Source organism: Bos mutus, chromosome 2 (genome assembly GCF_027580195.1).
Source record: "Bos mutus isolate GX-2022 chromosome 2, NWIPB_WYAK_1.1, whole genome shotgun sequence".
Lineage (NCBI taxonomy): Eukaryota > Metazoa > Chordata > Mammalia > Artiodactyla > Bovidae > Bos > Bos mutus.
Window position 1 is genome coordinate 3,151,200 of NC_091618.1, and position 16,245 is coordinate 3,167,444.

The 16,245-nt window shown below is 53.1% G+C and overlaps 1 protein-coding gene across 8 annotated transcripts in view; it reads right to left on the minus strand.

Annotated features, from left to right (window-relative positions):
* The window catches only part of TMCO4 (transmembrane and coiled-coil domains 4), a 110,547-nt gene that overhangs the window by 55,392 nt on the left and 38,910 nt on the right, over window positions 1-16,245 (minus strand). For all 8 annotated transcript variants that reach the window (XR_011466751.1, XM_070382205.1, XM_070382186.1 and 5 more), the window contains 4 exons: window positions 12,530-12,662; window positions 4,914-5,011; window positions 4,375-4,518; window positions 3,139-3,258 (listed from right to left, as the gene is read on the minus strand). Coding sequence is in view for 7 of the 8 variants with exons in the window: in XM_070382205.1 (XP_070238306.1) it covers window positions 3,139-3,258; window positions 4,375-4,518; window positions 4,914-5,011; window positions 12,530-12,662 (495 nt within the window). In the remaining variant the exon portion in view is untranslated. The remainder of the gene's footprint in view (window positions 1-3,138; window positions 3,259-4,374; window positions 4,519-4,913; window positions 5,012-12,529; window positions 12,663-16,245) is intronic.

Consider the following 16,245-nt stretch of genomic DNA (forward strand, 5'->3'; position numbering starts at 1 on the left):
GCTCTGCAGCAGCTCAGGGGTTAACTGTCTTTAGTTATGGAGGAGAAGACAGCCAGCTCTGAGAGAGGATGTGGGCAGATTGTGTGTGTGTGTGTGTGTGTGCACACACACACGTGCACACGTATGTAAGGCTGCATGTGTATGTACTGTACACATATGCGTGCATGTGCATGTGTGTAAACAAGTACGTGAATGTTCACACATGCATGTGTGTACGTGTGTACATGTGTGTATGTGTGCGCATGTAAGTGTATGTACATGCATGTGTGCAAGTGTGTACATGCATGTGTGTGTGTGTGTGTGTGTGTGTGTGTGTGCATGTATGTGTGTGCGTGGTGGGCTGTGATGCTGGCCCAGGCTCTGCACCCAGCCGGGCAGCTTCCTGGTCCCAAGGCTCGCAGCAGGGCACACTGCCCTCTGAGCCTCGGTTTCTGCAGGTGCCAGAATGGAAAGAGGGCATCTGACTCACCGGGGTCACGGGGACCGCCTGATAGGCTGCGTGAAAAGCATTACGTAAACTATAAGCGCTCTCCTGCCTTCTATCACCCCGCGGCCAAGAACATGGGCCATGGAGCCAGACAGAAAGCGGGTGAGCCGTGCCCTGTTCCCTGACTAGAAGGTGACTCTGGGCAGCCCTCATCAGCCTCGGTTTCCTCATCTGTAAAATGGGGGTGATAACGATGCCCGTCTTTGTGGCTCGACGTGAGGGCCTACGTGAGCCAGTGCATGCAGGATGCCTGGCTCAGCAGCGAGCTACTAGGCCGCTCTCACGATTACGTGCAATGCTACTAATAAAGGGACAGACCCAAGAAAGCCCATCTGTCCCCGTCACAGGCGGAAGCAGGCCTGCGAGGATAAGAGACTTCTTTCCTGGCGTCGAGGAGGCAGGTGATACTTCCCTCCAGAACTTCGTCTAGCTCGGCTGCATTTCTTATAACCGCCCCCCTCTGCCTGAGGCGCATACTGCACTAGGCTGCTGGAGGAGAGCGCTGAAGACAATCTCCTCCTCCCCACCCCCCAGACGAACTTGACTTTGATCTGGAGCCAACTCAGCCAGGGGGTAGAACAACCATAAAGGATTCTCTTTCCACACTGGTCAGAGCTGCCAACTGCTTCACTCGAGACCCTTCGTCCTTACTTCCTATCGTGGTCCCTCCGTGGCACAGACCGTGCCATGAGACAAATGAAGAGGAACCCGTGACCCCTGGCTCAGGAGACCTGGGGTGGAATCCTGCTGTGCCGCCTGTCTGCCATGGGACCCCTCTAGCTTTCCTCTTCATCCAGATCAGGGAAAGAACAGCTCTACTTCAAAGGGTCACGTGAGGTCATGTACATCAGGCCCCTAGCGTGTGGGTGAAATGCCTGACTCAGGGTGCTAGGTGCTCAGTCAATGCCAGAGACTGCTGTGCAGGGACTGGCCGGGGTGAGCCTCACCAGTAATACTCTGGGGCCCAGTAAAGCCTCTCAACAGAGCCTGGGCATTTTCTCGCCTGCTTCCTGCTATGTCACTCAGAAGAACTGTGGCTTCTCCCCGGGAACCCCCCAGGCTCTGAGCGTGGGTATCTGGTTGGGATGCTCCAGCGTCCCGGGCTCACCCTGCTCTCTCCCTGGGCTGATGACCTGGCTCATCCTGTCTGTTGAGCCTCACGTGGGCACTTGCAACAGTGAGCCAGCAGGAAGCGGACCTTGACTTTTATTCCTCAGGGCCACCCTGGCTGGAAGTCCCCCAACTCACACATGTTCAAATTACAGCAGCAAAGGGAACTAAGTAATGCTTGTGGAATGTCACTAAAAATCGTCTACAGGTCACCTTGTTTAATCTTTGTGAGTGCCCTGAAAGGCAAGGATAATCTGCTTTGCCTTGCAAATGAAACAGCCAAGGCACAGAGAGGTTAAGGAAATGGCCTGAGGTCACACAGCCAGTGCACCGATTTCTCACTTTCGTGCTAAAAAGTCCCCTGCTAACCTCCATTTGTTCTGAGGAGAAGTCTAAACCCCTGGCCACAGCTCACACGCTCCTACATGATGTGGCCCCCCCAAACTCCTGTCTCCCAGCCCCCTGCTCCAGCCATCCTGTGCTTCTTTGGCACCACAGGCCTTTCGACACGCTGCCCTTTAACTTGGTATTCGTTGCTTTCTCTTCTTTACCTGACTAATCCCCAGCTAGTCCTTAGCCTAAAAAGTTTCCTCTGGTGACTTCCCCTCACTCCCCAGAACACTGTGCTTCCCCTTCTGTGCTGCGCATACAGCGTCCCTGTGATTCTCTGCTCAGTGATCTGTCTCCTGCCTCGGACCATATGTTCCACGGGAGCAGAGGCCATGACTGTGCTGCTCACCACTGGATTCCTAGGGCCTGGCAGAGTGTGCTCAGTGCTCTGTAAAGCCTGCTGAAAGGATGGACTGATGGGTGGATGTGTGGGTGGACGGACGGATAAATGAACGGATGGATGGATATATGGATGATGGATGGATAGATGGATGGATGGTTAGATGGACAGATGGATATGGGTGGGTGGGTAGATGGATGGGTAGACAAACAGATGATGGATGGATGATGGATGGATGGATGGATGGATGGTTATATGGATGGTGGATGGATGGACAGATAGACAAACGGATGGATGGATGATGGATGTGTAGATGGACAGATGGATGATGGATGGATAGACGGATGGTTAGATGGACAGATGGATGTGGGTGGGTGGGTAGCTGGATGGGTAGACAAACAGATGATGGATGGATGATGGATGGATGGATGGATGGATGGATGGTTATATGGATGGTGGATGGATGGACAGATAGACAAACGGATGGATGGATGATGGATGTGTAGATGGACAGATGGATGATGGATGGATAGACGGATGGTTAGATGGACAGATGGATGTGGGTGGGTGGGTAGATGGATGGGTAGACAAACAGATGATGGATGGATGATGGATGGATGGATGGGAAGACTATGGGATGAAGTTATCTCACCACTCTGAGCCTCAGTCTCCTCTGAAAAATGGGGCTCTCCTACCCCACCCCTACAGACATACACTGGCCAAAAGCCTAGGCAGCGTCTGGCCCACAGCAGCAGACCCAGCTCAGCCAACGCCCGCCCGCTCCACATCCTTTTCTGCCCCCGGTCCTCACGGTATTTTCCAGATGCCAGCCATCCTGTGATGGCGATGGTGATGTGCAGCTGCCTGCCTTCCGTCAGGGGCAGAAATGTGAACTCCTCAATGGCCCCAACACGCTTCTTCATCTTGTATCCTAAAGACCAGATACAAAAATGAGGATGGGGGTGCCTGGGGCCCCTGGGGAATGTTGTCGGCGTGGCTCTGTGTACTCACACACTCTGTGCCCTGTTCCTCAACAAACATCTCAGTTTTGAACTCATTAATGTTGGTGCCACGATTGTCCCTAATTACAGATGGGTGTGGCTCTGTGTACTCACACACTCTGTGCCCTGTTCCTCAACAAACGTCTCATTTTTGAACTCATTAATGTTGGTGCCATGATTGTCCCTAATTACAGATGAGAGTAAGAAGATTCCAAAGGCCAGTGAGCCCCGCGAGTGGCAGAGCTGGGGTTGAAACTCAGAATCCAAGTTTATAAACCACTGCTCTGTCCTGATTCAGTGGGTACTATATCGTTTTCCTGCCCACGAACCTCAAGAGCGTAACACACCCATCTTAGTAGACCAAGATTTTTAAAAATGTGGACCATCTTTAAAGTCCTTATTGAATTTGTTACAATACTGCTTCTGTTTTATTTTGGTGTTTTTGGCCGCAAGGCACGTGGGATCTCTGCTCCTGGACCAGGCATCAAGCCCTTACCCCCTGCATTGGAAGGCAAAGTTCTTAACCACCGGAGCAGCGGGGAAGTTCCCATGAGCAAGACTCTTAATGTGGGAAGCTACAGGCCACCTGGAGAGAGGAACAGGAAACTGTGTGATGAGGGGCCTATGACACAGGTGGCTTGGGAAGACTCCCTCCCGCCCCCACCCAGGGGATGCTGGTGAATGAAAAGTAGCTCTTTTCTCTTGTAACGTGTACGTGTAAGTTTCTCGTGTAAGTGTCTCTTACACGGGGAAGCTCAAGCGTCTCTGAGGCATCCCGCCTGGAAACTTCCCGGGTGGCGACAACAAGTCCAGTAAGAGCCTCCCTGAAGCGTCTACACTGGGGCAGTTTCACAGCCTTGGCCCTTCCCCAGACCCGTGCCGAAGCCTGCCGCAAGTTCTGGAACTCAGAGAAGAGGAAAGCCACGTCCTCCTCCTCCTCCATCTCCCGGGGAGTTCCCCTGGTGAGAATCTGGGCATGACCCTTACGGGACTGGGCCACCCGGGGCCGCAGACCCCTCACGACCGCCGCTGCTCTGGAGCCTTACCTGTCAGGCCCGCTCCAGCGGCGCCGAACAGCGAGGTCATGATGGCGATGCCGGCCGCTGAGCCCAGAGCCGCGGCCCCGGCGCTGCCGATGACGGTGGCGGCCCCGGCAGCGACGAGAGGAGCGGCCAGGCCCCCGGTGACGCCTGCAAGGACAGCCGCCCGTGTGGGGGACAGGAGGGCGTGAACACGTGGCCCCCTGACATACGTGTGAACACACTGCCTCTGCACGCGGAGGGAGGCAGCCCCCCAGCTGATCCCCCTGCAGTGGACACCAAGCGGGGGGACACGGGGGAAGGCCTAGCGGTGCCAGCACGGGGTGGCTCGAGCAGGGAGCTGGCAGACAGTGTTCAGGGGGGTGGCAGACCGCACAGGAGCACGCGAGCTGCGACAAGCAGTCTGAATTTCTCCCCAGAGCAAGAGGGAGAGAGCAAAGCACCTTCAACATGCAAGTGAGCAAGCAGTCCATCGTGACTGTGCCCTGAAGCCAGTCCCTGGGGTCATCCCACCCGGCCTGGCCATGTGTCCTGTCTCATCTTACCGATCACCGTCCCGCCTCCCACGGTCGCCAGGCCTATCAGCAGATAGCGCTTCCACTTCCTCCTGTTCTCCTTCTTCTTCCGGGATGCCTCGGCAGACCTGCGGGAGAAGAGGTTGCCCTCTAGGGCCGGCGGTGCCTGGGCAACCTTGATGCCACCCCTCCTCCGCAACCCCCCAAACTAGCTTCCGTGCCACAGGCTCTATCATGCAGAGCGAGGTACCAAGGTTACCCCAGGCCCATCCATCATCGATGGTCTTAAAAAGCTGAAAACGTTCTAAAGACCCAGTATGTGGGATATGCTACTTACCCAGTTGATCCATCCTAACAGGGTTGCAATTTGAATAATGAAAAGACAAAGAAGTAATAACAGTAACAGCAAAAGAAGCACAAAGGTATCTTTACACAGACGGACTTGGAACGAGCACTCGACAGTTACAGACTCCATCACCTCACTCTCTCCTTCCCCAGCCCTTGCTCTGCCATCTGCTTTTGGAAACCAATTTCCCTTGAGAATAACCCTTTCAGACATGGGTTAGAGAAATGTCTGTGCTGGAGACCTTGGCTTTGGGGCAACAACTAGAACCGTCCGGACTTGAGATCTGAGCCTGACCGAACGTAGCAAAAGGGAACCAGTGTTGGAAACTCGGGTCAGGAGAATCCTGAGAATCCCTCCCGTCACTAAGGCCAACTGTCCTGTCTGACACTCGGCCCGCGGTGCTTCGGGGCAATAAGGCGCAGGACGGGAGACGGGGGAGGGTGCAGTCATTACCAGCGTGAACTCTGCACTGAACCTGGAGTTTGGACAACAACTCAGTGCTGGAGCGACGGCAGGTGACGGCAATAACGAAAGAAGGGTTAATATTTACTGAGGACTTTTAACACGGCTGCCACTGTGCTGTGCACTTCGAATGGCTTATCTTATCCCAGAAGCAGTTTTCCTTTTTATTGTCCGCGTATCACAGCTGCGTTCGGGGATGAGCGTACCCAGCTTCTGAGCAGCAGTGGGGAGCAGTGCAGGGAATCTCGGACACAGAGCCCGACAGCCGGCCCTGCACGTGGGGCCCCAGATGGAGGCTGCTCCCACGAAGCTCCGTCTCCCCGAAATTTAGTCCCCCTTTTGTAAAAAGGGGGATAGGAACGTCTCCCTCCTGAGGCTGTTGGTTTGTAAGGATTCAATTCATTAAGGAATTTAAGTCTCCTGCTGCGCCTCCTCCTGCTCTGCCCCGAGACCAGCAACACTGTTGACCAAGATCACTCTTGTCATCCTGGGACCCAGAACCAAGACAGTGTGGACTTAATTTAATTCACGCCTTCGATCGACAGACTTTCATGGAGCGTGGACAGCGGGCGGGCACTTTTGTGTGCTGGCAAACAGGACCACGCGGTCCTCAATCAGAACTGTTCCCTTCCCATCTCTCGCCTCCTGAACCACATGTGATAGTGAGAAACCGTTCATTCTCCAGTCAGCGAGGAGGAGTGGGATTTGAGATGGGCACCTAGAGACCTGCTAAGCATTTTGGTTGTCGGCCCACTCACCTCAACCAACTGTCTTCAATTCCTTGATGGATTCCTTAACAAATCTAATCTTTAAAACCAACAGCCTCAGGAGGGAGACGTTCTTATCCTCCTGGGGGTACAGCCCAGGAGCAACTTCTTGGTTGCTTCACTACTGAGCGGAAACCAGCTCTCCGTGATCACAGGTGCTGGTTTCCCGTGATTGAAACGCACGCCCTCAGACGTGCGGGAAGAGGTTGAACCACACGCATCGATCGTCACACGATGGTGATGAAGGGCGTGGGTTGTGCAGTCAGGTTTCAAACCCTGTAAACTAGGCTTGGATCCTGCCTCTGCTGTGGTGGGCCACCAGCGTTCTCCAGGTGTCCAGTTATGCCCTGAGCTGGTCCCCCTAAGGAAAAATGATCCTTCTCTGCCCTGCTGAGCTGAGTGGCCCCATGACCCGCTTTGGCCAGGAGGGGGAAGGGATCTGTGTCACCTCCTGCTAAGACCCCTTCTGCTCTGCCCCGAGACCAGCAACACTGTTGACCAAGACCACTCTGTCACCCTGGGACCAAGACAGAGTGGACTAAAGCCACAGCCAACCTGAAAGAAACGCACCTTTTTCTTGCTGTAAGCCGTTGAGACACGGAGGTCATTTGTTACTGCAGCAAAACCTAGCCTATCCTGGTGGACAGAGCCACTTACTAACCTCGGGATTAGGTACAAATAACTTGTCCTGTCTGAGTCTCCTCATTCATGAAGAGGGGATGATAATAGCCCTGAATTCCCAGGGGTACTGGGACGGCGAAACGAGAGTGCACACAGGTGACTAGCACACTGTAATCATTCCGTGTGTTTATTGCTCCCATCATTCTTTCCATGGTTGTGATAACTTCCTCAACACAGGCTGCAGATATACTTTGGCCCTGAACTGCTAGCACCATTTGGGGCAAAAGGGAAGGCTGGAAATGAGCTGCTTTCAGCAGAGTTCAAGGCCTGAGGAGGAATTCCAGCTGCTGGGGGAACATATGTGAGGAACACCCAGGGGCCACGAGCAACTGGCCCTGCGGACCGACCAGTAGTATCTGGTTCAACAAACGCTGCAGAGTGTGGAAACACTCTGCAAACTGGGAGCAGAAAGGTCTCAGCCCAGCTCTGCCACAAGCTCACTGGCTCACCCGATTGTTCTGACCTTCAGTTTTCTCACTTCGGGACTGGAAATGATGATAGAGCCCCAGAAGGTGACCAACGCCAAGCAGGAGAATAAGAACCGTGACGGTCTGCCCCTGTTTCTCCCTCCCTCCCAGTTCCTCCTCTGCCTTGAGGATGGGGTGACCTCTCCAGCAGGACACTCAGGCCCCCTGTGACCTGGCCCCTGCCTTCTTCACAGCCTCATGGTTCATTAATTCCGAACTTACACTTTACCCTCCAGAAACACTAAAGTGCCTGCAGGCACGCCTCCTAAGCCTCAGTCCTGTGTTCCTGCTGCCCCTTGGCTGCCAAGAACCTTCTCACCTTCCTCTGTCTGGCTAAACATCACTGTCCATTCCAGAGTCGTCTCCTCCAGGAAGCACACCCTGAGCCTCAAGGTTGCCTGACTGCCCCTACCCCAGACCTTCCTAACCCTCTGTGCTGTATTAGCCTGGAATTCTGGACCGTTGATTTTCAAAGGCTAGGCTCTGGATGAACCACATCAGGAGCCCCAGCGGGGAGGTGTTAAAAGCATGACTTCCTGGGTGAGAAAACTACTTGTAACAAGCTCTCTGGTTATGTCAAGTTTGAGAACCGCCGGGGTGAGCCTTTAGGACATAGATCAAACCTTTCCTGCCTCCACCCTCAGTAGCTGGCTCTGGGACTGGCACCTGGATGCAGCTCAGAAGATGTTCCTCAGAAAGAAAGATTTGGAGGTGAACATCTCAGTGCAGTGATCTATTCTCCCGCTCACTGTCCACGTCTATGAAAACCAGAGGGCACATACATTTTGGCTAAAGAAAATATTTAGCCAGAGTTCAGGCCACTCACCATCAAGAATGAAGCTTCCGGGATATTAGAACAAATCCCAGGGAGGTCCCTGCCGGACTGAATTTAAACAAGAGGAGACACTGGCTGTGAGTCATATCTGCGAGGCTTCCTATACTGGGAAGTGAGAATTCAGAGCACGACACTAAATCCATACGAAGCCTTGCTCCTCTTCCTGACTTTGCCTGCTGTTGAGGCACCATGGCCACCTCTGCCATCACAGAGCTCCTGGCCACACTCACGACCTGGGATGCTGGAAGTGACCTTGAGCTGGACTTCAGGTCAGCCTCCCAAAGACAGAAGCGAAAGTTGCTCAGTCGTGTCTGACTCTTTGCAACCCCATGCGCTATACAGTCCATGGGATACTCCAGGCCAGAATACAGGAGTGGGGAGCCCTTCCCTTTGCCAGGGGATCCCAGCTCTCCCGCACTGCCAGCGGATTCTTTACCAGCTGAGCTATCAGAGGCTGAAGCCAAAACGCAGATCAGGGCTAAATCCCAGGCTGAAGTCATGGCTACCTTGTGAGGAGCAGACAACCATACTGCTCATCTCACGGCTCCACAGAGAAATCTCCCTCACGGCCGCTTTATCTCCCGTGAGAGGGGGTGCCTTCCCCTCTTCTGTCCTCATCGTCACCCTTCTCGTTTTTCCCAGAATTATTCATGACTGTGCTGGGTCTTTGTTGCTGCGAGCGGGCTTCCTCTAGTTTTGGAGAGTGGGGGGCTACTCTCCAGATGCGGGGCACGGCTTCTCACTGCAGTGGTTTCCCCTGCTCTGGACCCCAGGTGCGAGGTTCTAGGGGCACTGGCTTCAGTAGCTCCGGCCCGTGGGCTCAGTGCTTGTAGCTCTCGGGCCCTGGAGGGGGCTCAGTGAGGCACACGGGCTTAGCTGCTCCGCTGCACGTGGGGTCTTACCACACCGAGGACAGAACCCGTGTCCCCTGTGGTGGCACATGGATTCTTATCCACCGTGGAGTCTTCTCTTCCCACACTGAGGACAGAACCCGTGTCCCCTACGTTGGCATGTGGATTCTTGTCCACCGGACGACGAGAGAAGTCCACCCTTTTCTTTCTTTTTTTTAAAATCACTTTCTCCAGTCAATAGAGAGGGGGTGCTTATCTCTGGGGAGTCTAGAGACACATTCCGAGTAAAAGCTCAGACAACCCATAGAAGAATGATCTTTGCTGCCTTCTTCAGAACTAAGGAGGAAACTGGGGGTTCCCAGCCACGCCCAAAGGGGATGCAGTGAGTGACGTTCAGACTGGATAAGGAAGCTGAATCCGATCACCTGGGCACCCCTGGGCGAGTGACGTCACCCTCTGACCTTCTGTTTCTTCCTCTGCCAAAGCCTCAGGGGACTGCGGTGAAAATCCAATGAGACAGTATCTTGTACCGGCATCTAGAGAGCACTCAGTAAAGGTTAGATGTTGACCATGTTATTATGATGGGCTCAGTATCAACCTCCAGCCTGGCATTCGCTGTTTACTATGTGCCAGGGACTGTTCCAAGCTTTTGATAAGAATGAATGAATTTAATCCTCTGGACAGTCCTATGATGGAGATACGATCACTATCCCTGTGCTAGAGACAAGGAAGCTAAGGCATAGGGAAGTGAAGTCACCCAACCAGGAGGGGAAGCTCAGATGGCCACAGGGCTCAAAGAGGCCCCAAGAACAGAGGTGGGACATTGCACCCTGAACCCCGGCTGCAAAGGATCACCCCGGGGTTCCAGGAAGCTCACCTTACAGAAACACAAAACCTCAGGGTTAAAAGACACCTACACGCAATTCGATCCTCTTCTTGGACAGGTGAGAACATGGGTGCTGATGCCAGAGAGGGAAAGCCAGGGCCCAGGGCCACAAAGACTTAGCAGCAGAGTCAGGGGACCAGGCTGCTTGGCTGACCAGTCCCTAGGCTTTCCCTGGGTCCCAGATTCTTCCACAGACCACAGATGGAACCCAGAGGTCACCAAAGTCCCTAAGATTTAGTTTCAAAAATGACACCTATGGAGTATTTTCCCAAGGAAATGGCCCCACAATGAAATAACAGCAATGTTGCTGCTTGGTCTCTAAGTTGTGTCCGACTCTTTGCAACCCCACAGACTACAGCACGCCAGGCTTCCCTGTCTTTCACTATCTCCCAGAGCTTGCTCAAACTCATGTCCATTGAGTTGGTGATGCCATCCAATGAGATGAGATGCCATCTCATGCTCTGTTGTCCCCTTCTCCTCCTGCCTTCAATTTTTCCCAGCATCAGGGTCTTTTCCAATGAGTCAGCTCTTCACATCAGGTGGACAAAATATTGGAGCTTCAGCTTCAGCATCTGTCCTTCCAATGAATATTCAGGGTTGATTTCCTTTAGGATTGACTGGTTTGATCTCCTTACAGTCCAAGGGACTCCCAAGAGTCTTCTCCAACACCACAGTTCAAAAGCATCAATCTTTTGGTACGATAGCAAATGTTGATATTTATCACCTAGTAAGTCTGTGCAGAGCTTCCCAGGTGGTGCCAGTGGTAAAGAACCTGCCTGCCAGTGCAGGAGACGTAGGAGACATGGGTTCAGTCCCTGGGTCATGAAGATCCCCTGGAGGAGGAGGGCATGGCAACCTACTCTAATATTCTTGCCAGAAGAACCCCTATGGACAGAGGAGCCTGGCGGGCTACAGTCCATGGGGTCACAAAGAGTCAGACATGACTTGGCAACTGAACACACACACACAGCTCTGCAAGGCCTGCTCGAAGCACTTTAGGTATAGAAACTTCATTTAAGCCCCACATGAAGCTTTGAAGAGGGTGCTATTATTATCCCCATTTGCATGTGAGGAAACTGAGGCTCAGAGAAGTTAAGTAACTTGGCCAGGATCACACGGCTGGTAAGTGGCAGAGGTGGGCTCTGTTTCACCGTCCCTGATCTGGCATGACTGGTATTCTCGGAACAGAACCTCTGGGTAATATGTTTCTTTCTGACAACAGATTTCCAAACAATACTCAAGAGTTTCTTTCACTTCAAGGCATACTTGAAGTGGTACAAACGTCCAATATACCCAAAGGTGCTGGGCAGCCCTTGTGACTGTGGTCGCTGGGCTCGGTCCAGGTTTTTCTGTACTGACACAGCTCTGGGAGTCAAAACAAGGCTATTTGGGGTTATTTCGACAGATTAACTTTCCTTCTTTCTCAAGGAAACAACCCCCTCCCTTTGCCCTACAAACTTGGGTAGGGGGAGGGTGGATGCAGTTCTGAGCTTGGCTTCAAAGCTAAATTCTCAGTTCGGTTGAACTGGCACAGTCTGGCTGCTCAAAGAAACTCTTCGTGGCTGAACAAAACTCAAGGCCGAGAGATGTGCCTGGCTGCAAGGAGCATGCAGTTAGGCTGTGACTGGGACTGATCTATTACTCTGGGATTAGATCCTCTGTAGGGTGTTCGACAAAGAGCTGAGCTCTGGCCAAGTTTGCCAGGAAAATTTCCCTCGACATACACCTGACCATACAGCGAGAGCAAAGCCCATCAGCCTTGGCAGGCATGGGGACATGTGGGGAAGGTAAGGACTCCTTGGTATGGAACCGTTGCTGTGTGCCAGCCCTGGGCCAAGCACTTGATAATACAGTTGCATCTGTTTCCCACAACAACCTTAAGATGTTATTCTCATTCCTATACTACAGATAAGAATACTATGGCTTAGAGAAAGGGGGGCCGACCTGCCCAAGGTCAAAAGTAAACAGGGGTCAGAACCCAGGCCACTCTGACCCACGGACAAGGTGCCATATGAACTGAAGTGCAGGGGGGTGTCAAGACCACAGGCTGTTAAAGTCACAAACTCAGGGCTTCGAGCAATCATCCACTCAATCCCTGTCTCCTATAAATGAGGGTGGAGGCCAGAGAGGGAAAGTGACTTGCTAAAGTGTAACACAGCCAGTCAGGGCTGCACCGGGATTCTCCATTCAGGGTCTCCTAATGGGTGGAAGTGGTAGACATCTCAGAAGTCCACTGGAGTGGAAATCCCAGATTCCAGGTAGGCGGGAGGAGGGGCAGACCGGACTGTGTTATCTGAGAAATGGGAGGCCTCTATTCCCGATAGGCGGGGCCAGGGCCAGGGGTCCCTTACTCAGAGTCCTCCTCTTTGCTTTCCTTCAGGCTCTCGAGGAAGGTCTCTTCCAGGAGGTCAAGCTCCTCCAAGGGCGCTCGGAGGAGGGAGGCCATGTGGCAGATGAGGACGCGGGCCCGAGCATCGTAGCGGCCTCGAGAGAGAGAGAAAGAGGAGGGGTCAGTTCAGCTCCCAAGCACAGAGATGCTCACGGCAGTGCGATGCATGAGACCCGAACCGAGACACGTCCCAGACTCAAGGCCCCCAGCCGGTGCATTTAACAGGAGCACAGCTTCCGGGGCAGAGCAGTGGGTAACTCACGACCCTGAATCAGAAGCAAGGTGGAGTTTTTCAGCAGTCAAATTAGCAAAGATTCCAATTTTCACATCCCAAAGCTGTTTAAGGAGGTTTTCGTGATGAAAACCAAATCCCATCCCACACTGACTACAAGGCCCCTGGCCCACTCCACGACCTTACCTTCTAGAATGTTCCTGCTACAGGGCCTTTGCTCTTAGGCTGTTTCCACCACTTGGGAGGCTCGTTCCCCTGATCTTGTGGGGCGCCTCCTCCTCCTTCAAGTCTCTGTTCCAATGCCTCCTGTCCAGAGTGGCCCCCCTGACACTGACACACATCCCTCAACCCCTCTGCCTTGTATTTCATTCCACATGGAGCTTGCCCAAGTCTGACATCATGTCCACTTACTTTTGTTTTTCTCTCCCCAAGAAGTATAGAGCCTATATGTATAAACTCTGTGTGTTTGCTAGTCCCTAGGAGAGCACCCGGCATAAAGAATAAATGTTCGATTCATGACCCAGGTAGGGGTCATTTGCCTTCGCTCAGGTAGAAGTTGTGAGAGTCATCTCACAAAGTTTCAAGCAGAGGACTCCGGGCCCACGAGGAGCCCTCTATGAACACTGCAGAACCGGCCTCCTCGGCTGGGCGTCTGCAATGCTGCATGGTAATTCTGCAGTCCTCCCTGGAGCGAGGGGCCTTGGAGCGAGCTGTGGTCTGGCAGCACGTGTCCCACCGCCCTCAGCTGCCTCCCTGCATGCGGATCTGGCTGCGCGCTGGGAGACGGACGCCGGCAGATCATGTCTTGGGGTTATTGATCCGCTGATGTTCCAAGAATAAGGGAGCTCCCTGCTCCCTCCTAGGGTCACAGATCATTGAACGTAGGTCATAATCGAGCTGTGGGAATTAATAAGCCTTGGCCGTGGTGATTAATTGCTGGCGATGATAATCAGCTACTAATTCATACTCCATTTGTCAAGGTTGCCATGATTTAGTTCTGGAATATAGAGTGCCAGGTGCCAGGTGATTAAAACCTTCCAAGGTATTCCTGGGCAAGGGATTTTGGAATGTCAGCCTCGTGGAAGGGTCATTTCAAGGACCTTGACAGCCAGACTGTTGGGCTTGGAGCTGAGGCTCTACTTCACGCAGGTGGTGAGTGGTGGAGGAGGTGCGGAGGAATCCTGGGCTACCCAGGACAACTTGCCAGGCAACTAACTGACTCCTCAAGGGCCAATCCATCCCATCTCAATAAAGAGCCCGACCTGGGGCTCAGGCCAAAAGCCTGGGCAATGTTCTTGATTTTTCTTGTTGCCCTTCCCCTGACACCCAATCTACCAGCTAATACTGACAGCTGCCCCTCCAAAGCATATCCTGAGTCTGAGCACAGCTCCCCATCTCTGTTGTCATGGCCACCACGACAGCCACAGCGCTTCACCAGCCATCTCCCCGCTTTCTCATCTTTCACCCTTGCCCCCACACTTTGCTTGCCACAGAGCAGCTTGAAAGATAAAGTCACAAATGTGGGAGCTTCTCTTCCCCAGCTTGAAACTCCACAATGCACTTGGAATAAAACCCACGTTTTCCCCCACGGTCTGCACGGCTGTACACCATCTGACCGCTTCCCACCACCCTCTCCCACCTCACTTTCTACTGATCCCTATTTCACGCACCAGGGTTTGTCCCACCAAGAAGCCAAGCTCATTCCTGCCCCAGGGCCTCTGCACTTGTTCTAACTAGCAAACCCCCGATCTCAGAAGGTCTGGGGCACTCATGCCTAGAAGCAGCCACATGATGAAGACTCCTCCTGTGACCTCTGCAGGGGAGGAAACCAGCATCCACGGCGCTCCTAAAAAGGCCGGGAGCCACCGGACAGGCTTGCAATCGGGGCTGCTAATCCTCCCAGTTATGGAATTAAGAGACACCTGCTCCTTGGAAGGAAAGCTATGACAAACATAGACAGCATATTAAAAAGCAGAGACACAACTGTACCAACAAAGGTCCGTCTAGTCAAGGCAAGGGTTTTTACGTAGTCATGTGTGGATGTGAGAGTTGGACCAGAATGAAAGCTATAAGCACTGAAGAACTGATGCTTTTGAACTGCGGTGTTGGAGAAGACTCTTGAGAGTCCCTTGGACTGCAAGGACATCAAACCAGTCCATCCTAAAGGAAATCAGTCCTGAATATTCATTAGAAGGACTGAGGCTGAAGCTGAAGCTCCAGTACTTTGTCCACCTGATGCGAAGAACTGACTCCTTGGAAAAGACCCTGATGCTGGGTAAAGTCTGAAGGCAAAAGGGGAAGGGGGTGGTAGAGGAAGAGATGGCTGGATGGCATCACCGACTCGATGGACATGAATCTGAGTAAACTTCAGGAGATAGTGAAGGACAGGGAAGCCTGGCGTGTTGCAGTCCATGGGGCTGCAGAGTCAGACGTGACTTAGCAACTGAGTAACAACCACCACACCATCCCACACGTAGCCCTAGGATATGGGCCACAGGCACACATACAAATGACCCAACACCCAGGCAGTCTATTCTTTGGAAAATCTTGGAGGGGAACACGAACTCTGCCCTGAGTGGAGCCGGAGTTAACACCAGCCTTCAACTGCTGGCAGCCCCAGTACCCACCCCAGTCTCCACCCTTGGAGTCCAACGGGTCCCTCTGGCCTAGATAGAGCAAGGGACAAGTCCAAAGTCACCCAGTGTGTTTGGACAGACCCAGGGTTAGAACTCACACCCCTGGGCTCCTTCTCTCACCTTTATCTCAACAGAGCAGCTACTGCACTTTGAACTTCACCGTCTAACACTGTGCTGTGCATTAAAGGATGAATAGCACCCATGAAGCCTGGCACTACATGCCAGGTGCACCCCAGGCACCATGATAAGCCCCACCTTCCCTACACAGCCACATGCACCTCCTTGGGGGTACAACCTCAGCAGTACAACCTCCATTGCCAGGCACTGAACCAGCCTCTGCACTCAGTACGGCTCTGAGTTCGGGAGCCGGGGTGACCAGCCTGGGGTTGACCTCGCCTCTCCATGGAGAGCAGCAGCATCCCAGACATTTGGGAAGAGATCACTGCCAAGCCCTTCCCTTGGGGGCGGGGGGCTGCCCTCAAGACTAAAGGAAAGGAACTCAGGCAGTTGCCACACAGACTGGTGTTTGAATTTTCATCTGATTATCTTTATAGCTGAACGGCTTCGGACAAGTTTCTTGATCTCTCTAAGCCTCAGTTTCCTCGTCTGTACAATGGGGGCAAGAATATCTTTTTAACCTGGCTTTTGTTGAGATGCAATGAGAAGACACATGTGATGGACCTGGCCAGCACCTAGGATGCAGTAAGTGGTCAAGTGTGAAAGTGTCAGTCGCTCAGTCGTGTCTGACTCTGCGACCCCATAGATTTTAACCCGCCAGGCTCCTCTGTCCATGGGATTCTTCAGGCAAGA